The 24,575-nt window shown below is 33.8% G+C and overlaps 1 protein-coding gene across 33 annotated transcripts in view; it reads right to left on the bottom strand.

The window, feature by feature from the left end:
• Positions 1-24,575, bottom strand: part of NRXN1 (neurexin 1) — a 1,138,820-nt gene that overhangs the window by 1,011,521 nt on the left and 102,724 nt on the right. For 18 of the 33 annotated variants that reach the window (XM_030826894.1, XM_030826883.1, XM_030826899.1 and 15 more), the window contains 3 exons: positions 16,873-16,890; positions 13,595-13,624; positions 12,807-12,818 (listed from right to left, as the gene is read on the bottom strand). The exons of 5 other annotated variants lie outside the window; for them this stretch is intronic. In XM_030826894.1, coding sequence (XP_030682754.1) covers positions 12,807-12,818; positions 13,595-13,624; positions 16,873-16,890 — 60 coding nt within the window. Of the gene's footprint in view, positions 1-7,768; positions 10,947-12,806; positions 12,819-13,594; positions 13,625-16,872; positions 16,891-24,575 lie in introns of those variants that run through there. 10 more of the 33 variants (XM_030826901.1, XM_030826898.1, XM_030826893.1 and 7 more) reach the window with 5 other exon arrangements.

The raw sequence follows: 24,575 nt of genomic DNA on the forward strand, positions 1-24,575 counted from the left end.
GAGAGGCTGAGGCAGGAGAATGGCGTGAACCCGGAAGGCGGAGCTTGCAGTGAGCCGAGATTGCGCCACTGCACTCCAGCCTGGGCGACAGAGCGAGACTCCGTCTCAAAAAAAAAAAAAAAAAAAAAGAGCAAAACAACATGCAGATGGCTGATTGGCAATAATTTCAGTAGGCAGATTTTGATTAAAATAAAGAAAAACTTTTTAATAATTAAACCTCTCCTGAAAACATTATGACTTTATGAGGTAACAAGGTAACAAGTACAGCCTTCTGAAAGCATAAACAGAGTTTAAATCATCACCCATTACTTAACTAGCAAAGGAGTTTGTTTGAATAGGCATTTGGACTAGGAGACTTCTAAAGATTTTGTCAGATTTGTGATTCCATTATTTGTTAATTAAGTCCTTTTGCATTCTAAAGCAATTTCTGTGATTTTTCTGATTGTGGTAGACTTCACAATTATACTGATTTAAAACACATTACCATCTACTTTCTGGCTCCTAGTAAATTACTATTCACTTAAGTGTTATCTCTGAGTCCTAAAGTGTTAACAGACCTACCAAATCATGTGAGGAATCTCCCCTTCCCGCACACCCCAACAAGCTTAATTTTCTCTTGAATAGTTATCTCATTCTTTCATAACTTTCATAAAATTTCAAACTCTCTAAAACACACCCAAGAAGGGAACTGAAGGACAGGAAGGGATTATATATTTTTTCCATGGTATATTCTCTTCTAATGGAGAAAAGCAATTAGGCAAAACAAGTTAAAAGCAAGCTAAGTTTTTTCTTCTTGAGCAGTGTAGAACAAAAGGCTTTATCTGATTTATGCTAAAACTAGTTCATTGTAAGCAGGGTCTTAATACCCTAATCAAGGAAATTTAAAAATAAATTGAAGAAAACATCTCGCCTTTGTTACTTAGAGGCAAAAATTATGACAAAATTATTTCCTGGTCAGCATTCTTAGACTAGCCGCAGGTATTTTTTTTCTTGAATTAAGAATAATGAAAATCACCATAAAATGAAATAAAAAAAATGTATCACAAAAATATTTTGCAATTCTCTTTCTGCCCCCTCCCATTTTACTTCCTTTCTCAACATTTGGGATTTAATGAGCTTTAAAAATATGTATACAAAGGATAAATGTCTTTGACTTTTTTTATCTTTCCTCCACGTAGTTTGTGATTTAAAAAGTAGTTTCCTTTGAAAATTAATTTTATTCGACTCATCAGTAGACACCCAATACTCTGCCACATGTGCTACTATTGTGCATTCACTATTCCCTAGAAATACATTATGCACTTTACCGATATTCATATACTTCATCACCATAGCTAAAAGAGATTTTTAGATTTTACTATCTGCGTTTTACAAATGAGACAAATGAGTTTCAGAGAGGCCAAATAACTTCCCCAAAGCCACATAGCTGATACATCATGAATCTAGGGTCTAAATGTGGGTCTACTTAACTCCAGTCTCCATGATCCTTGGCTATGCTTGCGCAACAAGATTTCCTCAGTATCTCTCATGTACCAAGCTCTATCCTTGATCCCAAACTGAAAATATCAAAGCCCCTGCCTTCAAGGGTATCACATTCTAACAACAGTGACTGACCAATAATAAATGCAATCCAGCTAAAGAACTTTGTAATAGAGGTAAATATTAGGTATAATGGTGTTCCTAAAAAAAGAATAATCCACTTTTCCTAGTTTGGAGTAGGAGTGCCAGTGTGCGCAGTGACTGAATATATACTGCTAACAGCTAATCTTTGACCAAAAAAGTAAGATTCAGTCTATCATTGGATTCTGCTTCCTCTATAAGTCCAGGTAATAGCCATGCCAAATGTTCTAAGGGCTTCCAACTCTGCATACGTCTCACTGGGGCTAACTCAAGGGCTGGACAATCCCATCTGACAAGTTCCACTGACATTAAAAAATACTTGTCTGGTGTCTCCTATCATCAAATCCCTGCTTAAGAACAGATACATCAGTTAAAATTATGTGGCACTTTCAAGTACTATCATCTTGATTTATTGCAACAGATGGGACCACTGAGAGATTTATCTTTGGCAAGGGGATAATTTTTGGATCCCCCTCAAATCACATGCAATATGTAACCATCTATGAATAGAGCTTCCCTAGACCCTAAAGTTGCCCTCTCAGGCTGCTGTCATTACCCTTTCACATCTATTTCTACTTGGAGAAATGAATAACACCTTGCTCTTGCAGGGACAACATTAGCATCTCGTTTTCTTGTCCCCATAGGAGCTTGGCCTTATCACCCTCATCACTCTCTCCCTGCTTTTTCTTGTATTCACACTAATCTTTCAACCACTTCCTTTATAGATTTTTTTTTAAATCTTACCGTACATTTCCATATAATTTCTATACCTGAGTCTGTCATTTCTGAATGTCTAATAAGAATACTGTCTATTATTTTTAGTGGACTCCACGGACCAGATTTCTACCCCAAGAAAGCCTGAATTTTGTAGATACAACATATTCCTGTTTTATTTTATGGTTCTTTCTCCACAATTTCCAGAAAAAAGGGGTCATTATCATCATTCTTTTCCATTGCATCAGGATATATTTGTGGCAGATTTTAAATGTGAGCTCAGTATTTGCTGTTTAGCTATTCCTTGTCTGGATCCTTTTTCCATTGTCCATTATTGAGAAAGATCCTAAAACATTACAAAGTGTCCATAGGTGGACATTACATAAAAAGTTTAAAAGTTGCCACATATTCAATTTGATTTTTGTTTTGTCTTTTTGTAAAGCACATGGTCTGAACTCTACACAATGAAAATTTTAATGGCCTTTACAACAAGATTTGAAATTGCTCGGTGACATCTTTACTAATGTGAAAACTAACAATTTAGTTTCAGGGATGAAGGGGTAGATCTAATAGAATAACTATGCTTTTTTTTTCAGTCCTTTCACAATGGACCAACTTCTTTTAAAACAAGTTAATAATTATTCTTTTTATTATCAAAAAGTCTTTCAATGCAGAAACAATATGAGGTGAGTTATCAAGTTGTACATGTCACTGCAAGGAAAAAACAAAAATCCTCACCGTGAAGATTAAGTCCTCAGCTTTTGGAGGGCAAAGGTCAAATTAAGGAGTTGATAGCACTAGTCACAAAGTGACTGGGCATTAGATCTTCTGGGGGAAGGAGTGATCTCTTTTAAAGTACAGGATGCCAATCTGCCATAACCTAGTGAATAAAATCCTCTGTTAAGTTCCTTGAAAAATGTATATTTTAGAAAATGCATCCCAGGTGATTGTGGGAGTTCCTCAACTTCAGAATTTAGGGAAGCTCTATACATAGACGGTTACATATTGCATGTGATTTAAGATGACACCAAAAATTATCCCCTTGCCAAAGATAAATCTCTCAGTGGTCCTGTCCTGTTGCAATAAATCAAGATGATAGTATTTGAAAGTGCCACATATTTTTAACCGATTTATCTGTCCTTACACAGGGAACTGATGACATGGGCCACTAGACAAGTATGTTTTAATGTGAGTGAAACATGTGAGTAACTGCTCTGGGCTGTCCCTCTGAGAACTACTAGGTCAGAACAGTAGTAATGATCTCAAGGATTGCACTGATGTTTGAGCGACTGTTCAGATGTTCTGACAGAGAAGTGAGCTACTTGAACAGGTTTGATTAAAGAGTGGTTCTCCTCTATATAAGGCTTTCTCTCTATTCAGGGAATAACATGCTTAAAGTAGTTAAACAAAAAAAAGAAAAGAAAAGAAATAAACTGGGACCTAGCCTAATAACTGGCATTAGTTCTATAAATAATGAGGACAAATGCCAAACCAAAGGGTCCTCACATTCATCAGTCTAGGTGTTGGCTTTCTTTGGGATCAGTCAGCTTCTCTCTTCTTCCACCTCATTGGTCAGTGCAAATCCAACTGCTGTTTAAGACTCTTAACTTCAGCCAGTCCTCCGGAAAAGAATGCCACTGGTCACTGAAAGTACCGATGGGTCAGTGCAAATCCAACCACACTGCTGAGAAAACAACTCAAAACGCATTTCTGCTGATTGCCAGACACTGTATTGATTTAAACAATAAACACCTTAAAGACAGCTGTTAAAAGCCATCACATCATTCTTTTAGGTCAGTATAGCATCAAACATTATCTGTTCACTGAGTTTAGAGGAAGATTTCCGGCAGATTTTTCTACTATCAATCTATGAAATCCTATGGTTAACTTGTGAACTAGGGTTTCACTGTGAAATGGAATCACAATTGGACAATTTAGGGATTTCCATCCCTCTAGCAGCAGTTTAGCCCAATCTAAATTTGATTGTTTCCTTAAATGGAGTAATTTAATTTTCTCCAAATGTCTACAGACTTTATAATGCCAAGTCAGAAAATGAAAGGGAACACTGGGTCAGTTTCCCAGGTAACTCAAGCCAAAGAATAAAATATTGCTTTGAAATTCCTTATAAAGCATAAGTTGTTTTAATTTTCTGAATTATCTTATTCATTGTCTCAGTAGTGTAATTGTATAGTCTATACCTGGGTTATGCAATAAAATAGTATTTTTAACATGAAAGAAAATACTAGTCTCAGTTCATAGTACTGTGAATATCCCTGCATTTTACTTGTTTGAAAGTTAAACGAATAATTAATAGTACTTCAGCTGCTCCTATTCTGAATGGACTATAATGGGGTCGTAGGTACATGGCAAACAAGCCAAACAGAAAGGGAGAACTGCAGTTTTGTGCAACAGGCATTTATATAAGCAGGTATAATATGAATGCAAAAGAACACATCCTGAAAATGGTAGCTATTATTATCCATGTGGCTATATTTCTTAATATAAACCGTGAAAACATCCATTCTGAAAAGCTGTGCCTTTACACCACATGTAACAGTCCCACACAAAGCAGAATCTCCTTGGTGATTACCGTAATAATGACTAAGATTGAATGAAACCCTTTAGCTCTCACTCTCTTTTCGAAAGGACAAGTAATAGGACATACATTTTAAGCAAAATATGGCCTCAGATACTGTAGTGCTGTTGCTGCTTTTTAATTTGAAGATTTCCTACCATTGTAGTTCTTCAGCACAGGTTCTATGGCTTAGGACAGCCGGCTGTGGACCTGGACTCACTGATAAGTCATCTACTTGGACATACAACAACGCATCTGTGTGCTGAGAAAGAAAAATCTAATGCTTTTGGGTGTTTATGCCTACTTGATGATCTGAGAAGAATGCATCAATTTATATTTATGTTAGTGAAAGATAAGCTACATGACCATAAAATATAAGATCTACTTCATTTTTTGAAACTTTCCATCACAAATTGCCAAAAGATCCTTCCTGAAAACGTCACAATGAATCATGCTACTCAGAAGCCAAACTTCCAGGATCCTCTTTCTGTTACTTGTAAAGATGCAGAGACATGCAAAGATTAATTACTGTCCCTTTCTTAAAGAAATATTCATTTAAGACTGAGATAATTAGAAAAATGTGAAAAGAAACCTTTGACCATCAGTGGTTGTGAAAGTGGTTTTTAAATCTTTTCCAAAATTTCTAGAGGCCCCTTGCATTGGACAGGGAATGAGAAAGGTAAAAAGTGTCAAATCTGAGGCCACTTGACCCACAATACAATACGAAAACTTTTTGTTTTCGTTGACTTTGTTTATCCATCATAGAAAGATTTACCTTGGAGCAAAAAGGAAAAAGGAATTTAAAAATTATTTTACTATGAGAAAGAAAAAATATCCAAAGTAAAACCCAAAGGAAACTTGACAAACTTGTTTAGCTAACCAGTCAGTTGATCATTAAACAAGAATTTATTGAGTATCTATTTTTGCCAGTCACTGCTCTAGGGACCCTTGAGACACATCAGGGCAGGGTAGAGATTTCTGCCTTCACCAGATTCCTTCCACTGGTGAAAGGAAGATAAATAAACAAAATAAAAGAGAATCTTTTTAAAGTATGTTAAAAGATAGTAATTTCTATGAAGAGAAACTAGATCACGGTATGGAAGTTCAGGAGAGGGCCAAATTGCAGTATTAAGCAGGGTGGTCGGTTTTAGTCTCCTTAACATTTTTAGCAAAATCTTGAAGTATGTGAGAATACTAGCCAATTATTTAAGTATTTCAAGATAATTATATGTTATTTTTCCAACATAGACACCTCAGAAATATATCTACTTAGCTTTACCTTGAAAATGTGGTATTCAGATAACTAGGTGTCAGCAGTGTCAACTATACATCATTCTGTGAAGTCAATAGTGGGGCAAAACATTAATTTACAAAAAAAGTTTCCTCTCATTGGTACCTCCGGTCCATGAAAAAATGTCTATCTCCCTGCCTCCTTCAACCAATAAATTTGCAACTGAAAACCAGCATTTTGCCAATGATTTCCTAGGGTTGCTCAAAGTGGAGGCAAGTCTATTTCAGCTTCATTATTGTATGTAAGATAAATGTTAAAGTGTAAAGAGTAACAGAGATATCTAAATAATTTTGATTGAGGATAATCAATATTTAGTACTTTTTTGTACAAATGTTCTCTGTAGTACAGATCATCAGGACATTGGTGTCTAGTTAGTTCAACCAAAGACAATGCCAGAATCATAAATAATAGAGTATTAATATGATGGAAAGAAGATATTAAGATATTGATACCGCTTTTGTTAAACCTTTGGCAGATTACATATCAATCAATTTAAAATTCATTTAATCCAAATGCACATGGTATCTTTTTCTTACTGTCACCATTAATAAAAAGCTTCTTCTATGCACTTTTGCAATTTGTCATGTAACATTACCCTCAGTAATTGAGTATTTTTATTAATCCATTATTACAGATCATAAGGTTTTGACATATGAGGCTAAATTGTTTACTCAAGGTCAGTAAGAAACAAATCTGGAATATGAACCCAGCTCTTATGACTTCAGGACTATTACCCATCAGTTATAAGGTGGAGTTTTACTCTCTCAAATGAAAATGTCGATAGTGAGAGACACCGCATCCTAGATAAAAACCTGTGAATGGTTTCCTTTATACTACCACTAAATTTATTGTCTAAGAATAAGAAGATGAAACTCTGTTTCATGATTATTAGTGTTTAACTGAAGAAAAATCTTTGCAGTCTGCTTAAGGTTGGCTATTCTATATTATAATAGTTATTTTGATTCAAAGTTGTTACAAAGTTTTGCCTATCATAATAAGCATCATCACCTTTCATGTCTTATAACACAAAGAGTGACAATATTATATTATTATATTTTTAGATGATCTCTAATATTCTTCTCTGCTCCAAAATGTTATGATTCTAATTAAAGATTCAAATTTCTCTAGTTTAAGAGCTAAACACTATGGAAAATTACATTGTTTTTTAACCACTGGCCAACATCATTTAGGAAATGGCCTCCTATCAAGCCTAAAAGTGTTGATGATGGCTATTAAAAATCTAGAGTAACAAAAATACATTTGCAAATGGATAAATAACATAAAGTAATTATTTTGGAGAAGAAATAATGTTTAACCTCCATTATGTCATAATTTGAAAGTTTTGCTATTTGCAACATATTTCAGTAAAATGCATCTAAGTTTCTATTCATACCACCTCATTTTTTAAACTATTAAACAACGGAGAGTCCTTTCTGTGCTGTTCTCTGAGAACAAGTTAGTCTACAACAAGTTGAGCAAAAGCCTTGTTTAGATGATCAGTTTTCCAATGTTATCATTGTTTAAGGAATGTATAATGACACAGAACACTTTGCTTCGCAGAGCCAGGGTTACAGAAATACAATCAAGCTTGGACTTTTATTAGTAATACATATAACAAGATTGGTTAAATCACAGCAAGAGATAATACATAAGCATATACTCTTCAATTAGTTTTTCTTGGTTCTACTCAGAGCTAATGAACATGTAAGCTAAAGATGAACTGCTAAATAAACAATGAATTCTAAATAGTCACACAGCCTTCTATGTATACTATATAGATAAAAGTAGATATTTAATGTCTGCTTTTACAAGGTGAAACTCTGGTCTTCCCACGGTCTGTGGCTGTGAGATAAGGGGATCCAGTATTGCAAGAGTAGAGATAACACAGTAGAAAATTAAAAAAAAAAATCTTACTTCTTAGTTTGTATATGTACCAAACACAGGCATTTTAACAGTAAGGTTCTGTCAACATTCAGCAACTTTTCTGAACAGAAGACTTATTAGTATGAAGCTAAATGAGGAAATACAATTTAAGAATTTATACAGATGAAGATACATATTTTAATAACCAAATTAGGTCTATATCAGAAATCACAGCAAAACATATTTTTAAAAGTATAAAACTAACATGCATTAGGATTTTAGTAATTGGAAGTTGTGCACTTCACAGACAAATTCGCTATATAGCAACACAGGACTCGAAAATGGTATAAAAATAAAGATCATGGAAACTGTGTGATCTGAATGTTGTATCTTTCCAAAATTGATAAACTGAAATCCTAACCCACAAAATGATGGATTAGGAGAGGGGGATTTTGGGATTTGATTAGGTCCTGAGGGCAGAGCCTTTATGAATGGGATTACTGTTCTTATAAAAGACACTCCAGAGAGCTCTCTTGTTCCCTTTCAAGTGAGGACACAAAGAGAAGGTAGTGATCTATGAACCAGGAAGCAAAATCTCACTGGACACTGACTGTGTCAGCCCTTGGTCTTGGACTTCCCAGCCTCCAGACGTTTGAGAAATAAGTTTCTGTTACTTACAAGCTACCCAGTTTATGGTATTTTTACATAGCAGCCTAAATGGACTAAGACAAAGACAAAAGAAAATGTATTAAAAAAACACCAAATGCTTTATTCTTTTCTAAGTATTAATAATATCAAATCTATTTTAAGTTTAATAAAATATTAATTGTGGTATGACAGTATAGATAAAAATTTAAAGCACATGGTAATATCAGATATTACTCATCAATTAGTTAAGATGGAAGAGTTGTATACAGGTCTTACCAATTACAATTAGCTTTAACAATTAGTTTTGAGAAAAATCTATATTATTTTTAGAAATTATACTAATTTAAGATCTACTCTTCACAAAGAGAATAAGGCTTATGCATTTTCAGAATGTGTAACTATATTCTTTTCAGTTCTACTTGTAATATTTTGCTCTTCTAGTAACATGAGAAGCCTGGATAATTAAACAATAAATGTCCATTTGACTCTTTAAAATGGACAATTGAAACCACCGCCCCCAAACAAATATATTTAAGTCATGAAAATGGCAAATTCAAGATACAATAAGAAAAATGTTCTGGAAATACAATGGTCAAAGAGAAAGACAAGCTTTCTGCCCTCATAGAGCTTACACTCTACCAGGAAAAGTTAACATTAAGTATAATCACAAATACAAATATATAATTACAATTATGATGACTTATGAAGGAAAAGTACAAGCCTCCAATCAAAGTGCCAACATTAGCTGATAATTATTAACTTGTGCTCCTGAGCTATTAACCAGCTATTATGGCTTGATTTTCATGTGTAACATATTTTGACTTTTTTGTAATTTATATAGTCATTCATTTCTGACAAGCCATTAAAGTAAAATATAAATAAACAATCAAAGCAATTATTGGAATGAAGTGACCAGTTACACATACATAGGAAAAGAAACAAGAACAAAAGAGAAAAGACATACTTCATTCAAGGCAAACAGATAAACCTAAATTCTAAATAGAAAGGAGAATAAAATTAGCATTACCAATGATCCTACAACAATATCATTGACAAATTTCAAGCCCCAAAAAATTGTGATCCAAATTTCATGAAGATCATTTGAATCCATCTACCCACAACCAGCAAAAGTAAGGCTGTCTTTGAATAACAGATCTTCAGCTGCCCGAAAGAAAACTATAATTCATTCAAAGTTTATTCTTAACCATATCCAGTTAAAGGTGACATATCTTTGTTTGGGGAATGTAAAAAACACAAGTAACAGATTGACTCTAAAGTTTGAAACAGGATGACTAATTAAAAATAGGAGGCTCTATGGCCTATGAGAAGAATGAGAAAACTTGTGTTTCATTCACTGTGATTCTGCCAGCCCATAGCAGTGGTCTCTAACATGTCTCCAGCTGACTTCGCCATTTTTGTCATGTACACATGATAAGGGATTTTACAGTTTCCAAACCCTGAGTTGTTATGGAGCACAGAAGGATCAACATCAACTCTGTAAGGACACATCACAAAGCGAGACCAGTGCTTACCTCGAGAGAAAGGACTTGAGAGGAGGATGAAGAAGGTTATCAAAAGGCATGTTCTTTTTACATGTGTTAATTATTTTTTTAATGAAATATATTCATCTATCACTGGACATTTAAAAAGTTAGAAAATATTTAAGAATTCATACAGAAGAAATCAAAATAATGAAGATGTTCTTGAATCTATTTTTTTCTAGTCTTTTTTTTCATAAAGAAAGACATTAATCCACAAAACTTCATTCCAGATCCCCTGAATTCACTACTCACACAAGAGAAAAGTGAGAAAACTGAGAAAATTGCTCCATGATTATATTGAGATATAAAAATTTAGGAAACTTAAGTTTACACTGTAAATCAGTTATATAAACTGGCCAGATTTAACCCCGATTTTATGCACGACTAAGATTTAACTCCACATAGGAAACTGCAATGTAAAGTTCCTAAATTATTTTTTCCAGATTTTTTTTTAATTCTTCCAACAGATGGCACAAGGTGGGGATATTCACATAAGAGAGACTTGGATTGATGTTATGTTTGCCTTTTTCTGAATTCCTACTTCACTTTGTACCACTCTCACAGCACTTCCATTCTGTCATTCATTCTAACTTGCCCACATGTTTTCATTTCCTTGTTATATGAACACTCTGTGGATGCCATGTCATAGTCATGACTGTATTTCTGCTCCAGAATATAGATTTGTTGAATTAATCTGCAATTAGAGAAGACTTACAATCACCTTTCTCATTTCTCTACATCTAATTAAACAATATGAAATGGGTACCAATCTGATTTGCAAAATACTCAAGTCCATCTAAAAATCTTCTCTCTCCATTTAACAGCAAAAAGCTTACTCGTCCCAATAATAGAAGAAGAGTGCAATGAAAAAAACAATTTCCTGTCCTCTGTGTCTTTGTGCTGATTGAGGAACAAAATCTGATGAAAACTGGTGAAGTTAAAATATAATGTTTGACACACATGCCAACAGAAAATATTTAAGACTGATATAGAAAAACTGAAAAAAGTTAAGTGACACTTAACATTAAGTACACCAAAACAAATATCAGCTGAGTATAAACATGAACTATTCCACATGTAGAAAATGGTCGTATAATTAAAAAATTATTTTAAGAGTTACTTTTTCACAAAATAACAAATATAGGAGTGTATATACTTAGAAATTACGTATTTATACATGCATCCATACAAATCCACATATGCATATATACAAACACATATACATATACTTTACTCAGCCAGTAAGATAAAATATATTCTTCCCTCTATGCCATCCTAAGTCCACAAACTAAGAACATGATGAGAAATGCCCACTTAAGAGAAGGCAGTGGATGTGATTTTGGCCTCAAGTGAAAACGTTTAGAAAGCACTCAAAATGGTACACAAAACCTCTGAAATAATTGATACATACTGTCATTTGCATAGCTGCTAGAGGCTTAATATGAGATTAAATTATGTTATTGAAAATAGCAGCCAAAACCAAAACTGTGATAACCTATGTTGTCGGATCAAAGTATTCAAACAGCATTTGTTTCTAAAGCTCTATTTTACACATTTAAAATTGATATCATTTCTTACATATTGCCTGGCTCATGTTCAGGTGCTTTTTCAAGCAGAAAAGTTTTCCTGCTAGATGACACAAACATAAAGGTGTAGAACTGTGAACTGTGGTCCCAATTCACCAGATTAACACTGAGAACATAGGAAAGAATAAAGATATTCCTGCATTTAAACTAATAATAATAATTAAAAAATAGAAACTAAATAGAAACATTCACTAACACACAGTTAAAAATAGTTGATTTACAGACTATTCTATATGTTTGCCACAGCTGCATACCACTTACTTCCTTTTAATGACAACATTAAACACAATGAAGATGGTTTTAAATGGCAAATTACACATGCTTCTGGATTTTGTACCAATACCATCAAAGAGTACACATGCCTGACTTACCAAGCAATGCAGGAATGCATAGCTAGTTGATAATGTCCTTAAAACAAAGTTAGTATGCATAAAGAGAAATGTCTTGCTCCTCTGTTTGCCTCTTTCTTAATACTGCCTTTTTAGGTTACTACAGTGTTCATGTGCATAAATGACATCTAGCAGACAACAAGGTGATGCACCCACAGCAGTACCATTTCAGTGGTGCACATGCTTAGACTTATGTCTCAATATAGAATGGCTGGGGCAGCTGTGCTGCAGAGCTGAATGTTTGAAGATCACATATTAACAGTCCCTACACTTATTTAAGTACCATTAAATGATACTGCAGAAACTGACACCAAAACCTATAGCTAATTTCTAAATATACTAATTATGTGAGCACCTGACATGAAAAAGATCACTCTAAAGAGAAAAAAAAGGGTGGGGGTGAAAACGGAAACATATTGATGGATTTTTCTTACCTTATATTTATAAAATATTTATTAACACATATACCTACCTCCCAGTGCCCATTACCAATGCCAAAAGGTCTAAATACATTTATGTAACTCAGACACACTGTAATTCATACAGATGATATTAAGAAGAAATAAAATAATGTAATACCTTTACTTTTACCTATGGATTTGATGAAATGGGTCCATGAAGGAAGGGTTTCCAGACAAAGAGGATAAAGAGGAGAAAAACAACAATAAGAATTATGAACATATGCAAAGTCACTACTCTCTGAAAATTAAACAAGACATGAAAGTATAAACAAGGTTTTGAAGACAAATGGAGATGCAATCAGGACATGTTGGGGATTCTGCGTTTTTTGAAGGCAAGTACATGCAAAAAATTGAAAGGCCCATGCTCAGTTTTTAAAAGATCACACAAAAGAGAGACACAATAAATCTATGTAGAGAAAGTATTGATTCTGTGGAACACTATACTCAGCATTCTAGAAGCGAGAAGCCAAAGATGTCTGCATGTTCCCAAACTGTCATGCATGGATGAAAAATGGACTTATTTTTTGGATACAGTGGTTTAAACTGAGGATCTTCTTTCAGACAGGAACCTCTGATGGTTCTCGGTTTTTCTTTACCATAACCACCCTTTACTGCATATGCTGATAAATATATAGAAATTTTCAATCACAATTTCTTATGTTTCATTTATTTGCAAATATTATAATGCAAGAAATGAAGGAAAATAAAAGCCACAGGAACAAACCAAAATCAAACGAACAAAGAAACGGAAGAGAAACACATGAAAAAATGTGAAAGAAAGGTATGTATTTAATTTGCAGCCATATAATTTGCAAGCATTTGCCCATCCTTTGCAGTGATGGTTTGAAAGCAGCTACAGAACAAGAAAACACTGAAAGCAGAGTGGAAAAGGAACAGAGCCCATACCTTGGTCGCCCATCATCAGGTGCGCCAGACCTTGAAGGGAAACAAGAGCACAGTCAGCAATAAACAAGGGAGCATGGGAAGGCAGGGTTGTCACGGTGACAAAAATGTTCAGTGACAGACATCTCGTTTCCTATGAGACATGTCTGTATCACAGAGGCAAATCAAAACGCATTCTTTCAACCCCTGGTTGGAATGCTTTGGGGCAAAGTGTTCTAGAACTGCGTTTTAAACACTGGCATATGCTGCACTGTGTATTTCTTCCATGCATCAGTTGGAACAACCAAGAGCACAAGAGCACGACTTAAAATCCAACCAATCCCCTCAATATTACATCTGCCCTCTGTGCCCTTTAATGAGACTGTTTTGCATATTGCCCCCACAGGGCTCGTAATTCTTCAGTGATGAAATTACATTTTTTAAAACCCAATGGAATACCTGAAACATGGGCTGGGTCTGATCTTTTTCCCCTCATCAAAAAAAGAGCATTTTATAATTAAATGAAGAAAAAAAATTGTAGTCACATTGAAATGATAATGCAGAAATGTCTCCTTGTCTGACACATGTAGCGGCTGACTAGGCTCGTTCAAATACAAAATGATCATTAGACATGCAGTTGTAAAGTTAGAATTTACTACAGAAAAGGGTTTTTAAGAAACAATGGGTCAGCTGCAAATACGGTAAAGCAATTTTCCTCGGAGAACAAAATTATTTGAGATTTCACCTAAATATTTCTTAAATGCTGAACTCTAAGTTAGTGTAGAGATACATATTACAGATGTAATTTCATCAAGGAATTCTTTAAAGGACATTAAAATTCCTTTATTTAATTTATTTATTATTTCCTGCTTGACAATTCACTTCAAACTGAAGAGCACTCCTCTTCTAAAGAATACTACTAATATGCTTTCAAAAATTATTTTGCTATTCAAGAAGTCACTTTTTACTGAAAGGCATAATTCCTAGCTTTTTATTTTAAATTCAGAAATAAAGCTATTTCTCTATCCATGTATATGTCTACAATATGGGAAAATGTTAGAGAAATACACATATATCAATTTTAATAAACTTGTATTTTCAATTCCCAGTGCTATTTCAGATATATTTGAAACTTTATTTGAGCTATATAACATTACACATCGGTTTCATCCGTATTTAAATTATTTGTGTTGTTTTCTTAAAATTTTAGGGGTATTCAAACATCTCTGTAGGCTAGATATAATTACAAATAATCATCTAATCACAATATAACATGAAAGTCATTAAACACAGTAGTGTGATGCCTCTGAACTGTAGCCTCTCTGTATTTTCTGAGTGATTTTAACAAAAAGTTCACATAGGCAGATTCAACAGCTTATGATCTATTGATAATTCACAGTGTTTTATATGCTGATAAATAGTAGCTTATTTGTCCAGGTTATATATTTTTTCATTTAATTTCACTTTTAAAACTACTATAGATATTTCGAAGTAACATTTTATAAGTTTTTATGGACTAAATGAGGAAATTGTATTGAAGATCTACCTTTTAGAAAATATAGTAGGTACTTCTAACGGTTTTGATGCTACATCAATAAGGATGGAAATTCACTAATCCCCGAATAATTCACATTCTTCCTGCTAGACTTCCTACATATACTGTAAAGGTCATATTATAGATAGAGATATTAAAATTATGATTGAATAGACTTTATTACAATAGTTTATGGTCCTATATTCTAAAAATCTTATCATGGGATGAATGTGTGTGAAAAGAGAAAAGCATTCATGCTAATTAGGCTGATTTTAAAGCCTCTTGGAATGCAATAGGATTTTAACAGAAAAGAAAAGCATTTCACAGGATGGATAAGGAAATGCAAAAGAAGTTGAAAAGATACCTTTAAAAAATAACTTTTAAACTCAGTTGACATGCACAATATAAATGAGACTGATTTTAAAAGATATTAGGCCTACAGGGTAATATATCATTTTTGTCAAGTATACACTCACATGCAATTAAAATTATAGTATACAAAAACAGAAGCCATATGTGGATACAACACTTGGAAAATAGTAATTTATGATTTCTTTTAAAGTTTTAATCTATTTTATTTAAATAACAAAACAGAAATGTTCAGCAGCTAAGCAATTATAATATTATCCATGTAAGAATCACAAATATAATGTTTACCCCTGCTACTGGTCAACTCTGTATTACCATGAAGTGTTCTTTCTTAGATACATGAAGTCTTGGTAACCTTAATGGCTATTTATCTGTAACCTGGGATAGGGAGTCTTTTTCTAAGAAGTCCCTCATTCTATAGAAATGTACATTTACAGAATGACTATATTTCAAAATATGGTAGCAAAATAAAATATACTAAATGCTGTCTTCCCATATACAAATATTAGTAAATTAGTAAATTGTTTATGTAAGAACTGTTAATGCTGTGAATATATAAGTTGATAGAACATATATAAGTTGATAAAATCTTCCCTTTCACAATTCTTTTGTTATGCCTAGTTCTTTTTGCATGTTAACCCTTTGAAGATTTGTTTGTAGCACACTGACTAACGCATTTAAGTTCTTAAAAAATGAGAATAATGAAATATGTTTTAATTTGCTGGATTCTACAGGAAAATATATAAGCTATATAACTTCTTCAAAATTCCTTGATAGAGATAATTTTTTATAAAAGCATGAATAAAATATTTGGCAGGCAAAAAATATTACAAATATACTTACCAGGAATCATATCGAAGTGCTGTATGCTTTCATTTCCACTGGCCAGTGGCTTAATTTTTAATCTAAATTTATGTCTCTTACTTATACTCAGTACTTTATTGCATTCTTTTTATACATCCAGTCATTTTAAACAAACCAATGGATATGAAATGAGATAATGCTAAATTTTGCCAGAATAGAATAAATGATTTTGATAAAAAATGCAAAAAGGATCATGCACTGTCTTATGAAACTACAAAGAAATATTTTGTCTTTTAAAGTAAAAAAGCAGAATTGTATCATTTTTCTCATACAGAACACTGTAATAACTATTCTAAGGTTCATATAGGATGCTGAGGTCTATCAAGGGTTGGAGTTAAGCTTGAAAAAGTTTCATATACTTGGGATGGCACGGTTGAGAATGTATGTGTTCTGTATGAAAAGTGATACACAATCCAGAAACCAACAAATGTTCAGAAAGAAGTTCAACTTACCGTCTAACTTCAAGATGTACCCTATTAGTACTAAGAAATAAAGGACAAATGAGAGTTGGAAAAATAAGGTAGAAAGCACCCACCTTCCACATTGTTGTCTTCTGAAAGCACATGACAAGGAGGGAGAGAAAAGGAAAAACATTCATTAAGCAGCATGCAGACTGGACCTTGCCTTTGCATGTCTTCCTCATGCAAGGCACCGAACACATCATGCAAGTGCTCCATCACTATCATTCAAAGGGGAAAACAAAATCACAGGGAAGCAGGTTCCCTCCCATTGGCAGCATTGATAGGAAGTGAGACAAACTTTCATAACACTGCCATGTCCTGTTTTAAAAAAAATCTTTCAACTGCTCAGTATAAAGCAAACATTATTGTTATTACACGTTGCTGGTGTGGTCTATCTAGGCAATTATTATTAAAAGCTTTTTTGTTTTCTTTTTAACAATTCTAAAAGGTTCTATTTCCACATACTGATTTGGCCTTAGATTTTAAGAAGTCTATTGGAAAGAGCTATGAAATTTCAGTTAAAGATATTCCAGTTCTACCAAATATATTATCCATATGCCATTACCGCCTTTTAGTATTTCTAATACCTCAATTGCTTTCCTTAAAGAAAAACAACATAACTATATGGAACTAAAATCTGCAATTTATTTGGTTAATTTATAGCATATTAATATTTTATTGCAAATGAGAATAGTTTATTGGAATTTATAAAAATGCTAACTTTTAAAAACGTTAGGTAGAAAAAGTGATCATTGGAAGAGAAGTCCATTGGGAACTGTCCATTAGGCAAATTGGTTTGTCATGATTTAAAAACTTTGTACTTCTGTTGAGGATGTGAATATGAATTTGTTTGAGACAATGAAAATATTTAGCCCAATTTCTTATATTTCTATATATCTATAAAATACCTACATATTTTCATGTATTGTTAGTCATATTTCCATGTGTGTACCTACATGTATATGTATAAACATATATATCCAAGCAGATTTGTATTTCCTAAGATAATCAATATAAGTATATAAGGTTTAAAGTATTATTAGCACCTACTGGAAAATTCAAGTTCTATTTGAGACTCGGGGCCTGGCATCCAGGCAAGAAATGGAAGGGAAAGCTGTCTTAGGGGACTAGGGCAAGAGCAAGGTTTCAGTACTTATCAAAAATGTTCTAATAGTAAACTCTACCCATGTTGACATTTTAGTCTCATCCTTATTTTTTGTTTAATTAATTGTACTTTATAAAGTCATCATTTGATCAAAAGTGTTTATAAACATGGCAACATGCAAGTATAGAAACTTGAAAGCAAAAACAACTAAGAATGTAACATTTTATTAGGTTCACCTAAAACCTTCTTAATTGGATAAAGTTACTAGTGAATTAAAAATCAACAATTTTGTTTAAAACATTTCAGCTGAAAACTGAAGTATCAACACAGGCACATTTACTGATGTGGTGTTAGCACGTAACAGAAAATGGCTAGTGGCTAAATGTGGGTAATAACATCTTTACACAATACTTGGTTTTCCAGAGTTAATTTTAAAGAAACAACAAAAAAAGTTTCAAATATTTGGTTTGTGATATTGACTTCTAGTTTGTTTTTGTTTGTTTTTTTGACTGCCAATTTATTAAATAAGGAATTAGGCTGAATTTGTTACTTTTCAGTGGTGACTTTGATGTTACACAAACACAAATATTAAAGTTTTGTTTTACTGCATTATATTGGACATAATACAGGGATATAAATTATTGTAATGTTTAAGATATACTTTACCTGTATATTAACTGCCCTTTGAAATTGTATCTTCTGTTTAAGATGCTTACTTAACAAGATTATTTAATATGTATTGTAAAATAATAAAATCAGGGAATTTAGAGGACAGTCAAGTGCCAAGACAGTATGTCAATTGCTACAGCATTATTTAATTTCTGTAAAGATGGGAAAATATGGTCGTGAGGAGCAGTGCTTCCGTAGAAATTTTGGTAAAGTGTGGCCTAAAACTATGATTTAAAAAAGGAAAGAAAAGCAAACCAACAAAATGAAACAGGCCCAGGCCTGACACCAACTTTAGGAACGTACTAAGTAGGGTATTATAAAAGGAGTCCAAGATCACTGATTCAGTCCTGACAGCAAGTTCTCCTTTCATGACCACAGGTACAATCCTAGGTTTTGCCATGGATCCTACTCTACCATCTAGCATTTTTGCTGAATTCTTAGTCATAATGAGAACAAGCTTAATAATGGGAATTCCTGAATACAATCCAAGTCATGCTTAATGTGTAAACAAATTGACTCGACTAAATCCAGAAAAGTGGTCTGTCTCAGAAAATTTAGACTTAGAAAAAAAAAATCTAAGTACTAGAATAAATGGGTGATATATTAACCACTGTTTAAAAAAACAATGATGATGATGATGATGAAGACAACTGGCTTGGAACAGACTTTCCTTCAGTTTCTGTATATTTTCAGATTCAAACTCAGAATAAAAATCCTCTTTCCTCTTCCATTCTACTCTATTCTGGTATCCATTTGCTAACTTTACATAATTTAAAACTTGTTAACCTAAAGAAAATCCCTACATTATTTCAGAATTTGGACATGATTATAAATGGTGGTAGCTCCAGCATTTAAAACCATTCTCCAGGTATTTTTTCCCTTCTCTTTCCTTTCCATTTTATTTCTGTACTAAATAATAAATGTCGAGTCAAAAAAGAATAGTTCATCTCCTCATAACAACTTTATCTTTGTAGATTCTTATACATACAAATGCTACTTTGCTTTTGAGCAGCAACAAAGACAGGTGATGAATTTTGGCATGCCACAGTGTACAGGTAAAGCAGCATATTTTGGTTTAGAGTAAGGTAGAAAGCAGTCCATCCGGCCTTACCTGTGGACACTGTCAAGTTACGGAAAATCGCTTGGTTTGCAGAAAACCCTGGCTTCTTAATTCTGCTGACCTAATCCTTGCTGAGTAAATGAAGTGCGTCTCTTAATCATCAACTTTACTACGATGACCATGCCACCTATAAAGATCACACTCTTGTTTTCTTTTGATTGGAAAAATAATGAATATAGAGCTGTGAAAAAGATACTTTACATTTTATTTTTCTTTCAGATAAGATGGGCTTCTCTCACAAAGATGGGAATTGGGCACCAGAATATCAATCATGCTATGAATAATGGCTGTGTGCTGACAAGGCGGCAAGCAACAGCCTGTTTTAAAATCACTGTAAAAGAGCATCCCCACAAAATTTTTATCTTTGGCCCCCAGCTTGTAAGAAAGCAAGGACAGTAATTTTAATTTATCATTCCAGTGTTCTTTGCACATACTCTTAAGTATATGGTTCTAGGAAAAGAAGTGAATACAAAAACAAATGTGCTTGTTTCAATATAAAGAAAATCATCACCAGCAAAAAATTAAAATTTGGAATAAAATATCACAAAAATCTCCTTTCTGTATAATCAGTGTTAAAGTTTGGCAATATGTAAGTCTTTCTCTAAATGTACAGACAGTGGTCCATTTAGTACTACAACTTGCATTAAAAAATGGCCAATAGAAGCGTCCTGATATCACTTGGGCATTCCTTTACTTCTTTAATTTTTGGTTTCCTTCCTTCTCTGCTAGCTGCCTGTGACTGGCTCCCCTCATTTTCTTTGATTCCCTCTCTCCTCCATCAAAACTGCCACCACTGCGAGTAGCTTCTGTCCCAGATACAAGCACTCCAAGGTATGGCATATTACAGCAAAACTGGTGGTGGTAAAAGGCAGTGGAAAGACAGATGAAGAATAAGATTCTGTTTCCTTCCTCCATACAAGGAGCTCGCTAACTTCTATCCACGTCCCTCTAGCCCATCACATTACTTCTCAAGCCTGTACTCCTCATTTTGGAGATGAAATACCAGTACAGCAGAGCTTAGTTCCCATGGTGGCACAGGATGGAGCTTTGTTTGTTCTTTTGGTATTAGCAGTGAAAGCCTTTAAAAAACCTCAATAGTCTGGGAATGCTTCAAGCACTGGGAAATGGAGGAAATTACTGAGACTGTGGATTAAAGCAGCAGTCAGCTGAAGGAATAGAAATGTGGGCCAGAACCAAGAGGACATTCAAAGAGAAAATCAAGCATAAAGGTCCATTATGGAGACTCAGGGAAGGAAAGAAATGGCCCTGGACAGGAATTGGGCTAATTTCAAACATGCTGTTTAACAGAGGACATCGCCTCCTTTTTCAATCCCAGCTAAATAATATTCCAGGACACTCCCACCCAGATGCTTGGAGTCCTCATCCTAGGGAATATATGGAGTCAACTACAACAGCCAGTTTTTCTCCTTCTTCTCTGCTCAGGAATAAAAAAAGTATCTCTAAACCGGATGCAGCAACACAGATGTTCCTGGCATCACACTAGAAACACTTAAAACAATTTCCCCCCAAAATACTTTGTTACAAAGACATGTGTGGTATTTAATTCAAAATGTTCTATCTTGTCAACGACAATTAAAAGAAAGAAGAGAAAAAGAGAAAGGGGTAAGGAGGAAGGAAAGCAAGAAAGCCTAAAGTTAACGCGATTTATAGTGATTAAGCTATTTGATGAACCTGATGAAATTTAATAACTGTTAGTCGACATATTATAACATAAATCGAATGACTCACACAAGCTATAATGAATTCAATTTCAAATTTTCATGAGGAACTACTACAAGGATTTTAAAATTTGTTTTGCTTTGATAACCTCAGTTCTTCCCCAAGTCTAAATCTTGAGAGTTAACATTTCAACATTCATTTTAATAGTTGGACTTAGGAAGGAACACTGAATTTAACAGTGACTGTAAACATGGTGACAAGCACAGTCTACAGTATGTGTGTTCACACCACCTATTTTTATTTTTTATTGCTGAGAAATGAATGCTTCTTGATACGGAATTGACAGATAACACTAAGCAGAGTGCTTATCACATACCCTCCCAACCAAGCTTAATCACTGTCACACAACTCTCCTAAGAAAGGTGGCTCAGGTGAGCAGTGCTTTCCTTTCTAAGAGTTTGATGTCATCATATTTTAGGATACAGAGCAAGAAAGCTCTTAGACTGAGTTTAAGAGAGTGAACTTACATACACCCTACCTACTTTCCCAACTTACCAACCCTTCTAGTGGTTATGTGGGTTTGACTTCTTTGTGAACAGATGGACAGCAGACATCCTTTAGCCTGTGTATTACCAGCAGAGAATATTCTGCAATGTGTTCTAGGTTTGCTATCATTAAGATGAAAAGTAGGTGAACTCCCACTAACGAGACTAATGGCCTTCATTTGAAAGAACTGTCAAACACCTACTGGTATATAAATTTTTTTCACAATTTTTTTCATCTTACTACAGAGGTTTTTCAACTAAATATTAAAATACTCTTACTTTATTATTCTATACTTGGGTTCTTAGACATGTCCAAAACAAATCTATTTAATTTATCTAAGAAAAGGCAAAAATACTTTGTGATGAAATCAAAAACATGACTAAACTACATTGTAAAAACGAGTCTTAAGTTTGATGCTGAAAAGTTACATTTACATGCAGTGAATAGAACATAAATTTATATGATATGGCTGACCTGACAATTATACATTCTTTTTATATTGAAGAAAAAATGAAATTTTATATCAAAATAAGAATATTTTATATTGTTATCTTCACTTCAATAGGACCCTCACATATGTAACAAACAGCTTGCAAGGAAGCTATTCCTTGGAAGGAAAAATGCATGGCATAATAAAAGGATTTGATTTTTCATTTCTTCAGAGCTCTTAGTTTTTCATTTTATATAGTGTTAAAAATTCACTGTATTTACATGTGTCAGTTTATGACTAAATTAATTTCAAAGTTTTATGAAAATCACTGAAAATTATTTTAAAAGGAATAGGCCATATTTAGCTAAATAAATTAGATCACACATTAAAATTTTCCAGGAGGCTCTCCGGATTGATTAAAATGTTACTTTTTTTTTTTTTTTTTTTCTGGAGATGGAGTCTCACTCTGTTGCCAAGGCTGGAGTGCAGTGTCACTGTGTTGGCTCACTGCAACCTCTGTCTCCTGGGTTCAAGCAATTCTCCTGCCTCAGCCTCCCAAGTAGCTGGGATTACAGGCGCCCACCACCATGCTCTGCTAATTTTTGCATTTTTTTAGTAGAGACAGGATTTCACCATGTTGGCCAGATGCCTGGCCATAAAATATTACTTATAATCAGGCTGACTATGGTGGTTCACACCTGTAATCCCAGTACTTTGGGAGGCCGAGGCAAGTGGATCACTTGGGGTCAGGAGTTCGAGACTAGCCTGGCTAACATGGTGAAACCCCATCTCTACTACAAATACAAAAATTGGCTGCGCATGGTGGCACATGCCTTTAATCCCAGCTACACAGGAGGCTGAGGAAGGAGAATCATCCTTCCTTCCTGCTCACTTTTGCTTTCCATTTCCATGGAATATCTTTTTCCACCTCTTTATGTTAAGTTTACATGATTCCTTATGTGTTAGGTCAATCTCTTGAAGACAGCAAATACTTGGTTGGTAGATTTTTATCCATTTTTGCCATTCTGTATCTTTTAAGTGGAGCATTTAGGCCACTGACATCAATGTTAATATTGTATGTTCCCACTTACAAGTGGGAACTAAGCTATAAGGACACAAAGGCAAACATAATAGACTCTGGGGACTCAGGGGGAAGGGCAGGAGAAGAATAAAGGATACAAGAATACACATTAGGTACAGTGTACACTGCTCGGGTGATGGATGCACCAACGTCTCAGAAATCGCCACTAAAGAACTTATCCATGAAACCAAACACCACCTGTTCTCAAAAATCTATTGAAATAATTTTTAAAAAATAATGTGCTAGAAAAACACACACACAAAATATAACTACTGATATCACTTTTTTTTCTTAACAGCAATAGAATAAATGAGTAAGAAGACTGTGAGAAGACTGAATGATTTCACAGATCCTGTTGCAAGAAGGCAGAAAAACCTCAGAGAAAAATACTATTTTCTTAATCGCATTTATTTGTTGATTCTATAAAGTCTAAGAAACTTTAATACTGCTTAATTTCCTTTATTAAAGAAAAAAAAGTCTCCCAGTCCTCTTCTCTAGATTGTTAGAATAAATTGTTTCCTCAGGAAAAACAACAACAACAACAACAACAAACATACATTTAGAAAATCTTTTGTCCTATTTTAGCAGCAAAATTAGGCCCAGGTTTATAACTGTGTTTACCCATGGGCATTCTAACCACTAGAAATCAAAGAAATAATTATTCCATAAATTTCTTGCTGTCTTTAAAATTTAAAGAAAAGCACTCATTTCATTCCGATCACATAAATTGTGCCTTCCTTTTTAAATATCTGAAACAAAATGACACTTTTGTTCAAAGCCAAATATTTTGATAGGTGAGACAATATATTATGAATTTGCCACATAAAATATATTTGCTTTTTTGTTGGAGTTATAAAATGCAAATCTGGTAAAAAATATTACTTACATTCCCCTTACATACTTGCTGTGTAGTAAATCTCCTGGGAACTGAGCAGCAAATTATAATTCTTTTGCAGGAAGAAAAATTAAATACTGTACAAACTGCAGTTCTCTTTGGGAAAAAAAGTGTTTTGTGTTACAGAGTAATAGGAAAATAGTTTGTTTATAGGTACAACCAATTCTATACTTTTGAAGGTATTATATATGTAGTTATTTGAGTTAATGTCTAGTGGCTAAACTAAGCCCATATGAATACTGGTCATGTGG

The sequence above is a fragment of the Nomascus leucogenys genome, chromosome 14 (genome assembly GCF_006542625.1).
Source record: "Nomascus leucogenys isolate Asia chromosome 14, Asia_NLE_v1, whole genome shotgun sequence".
In the NCBI taxonomy this organism is placed as follows: domain Eukaryota; kingdom Metazoa; phylum Chordata; class Mammalia; order Primates; family Hylobatidae; genus Nomascus; species Nomascus leucogenys.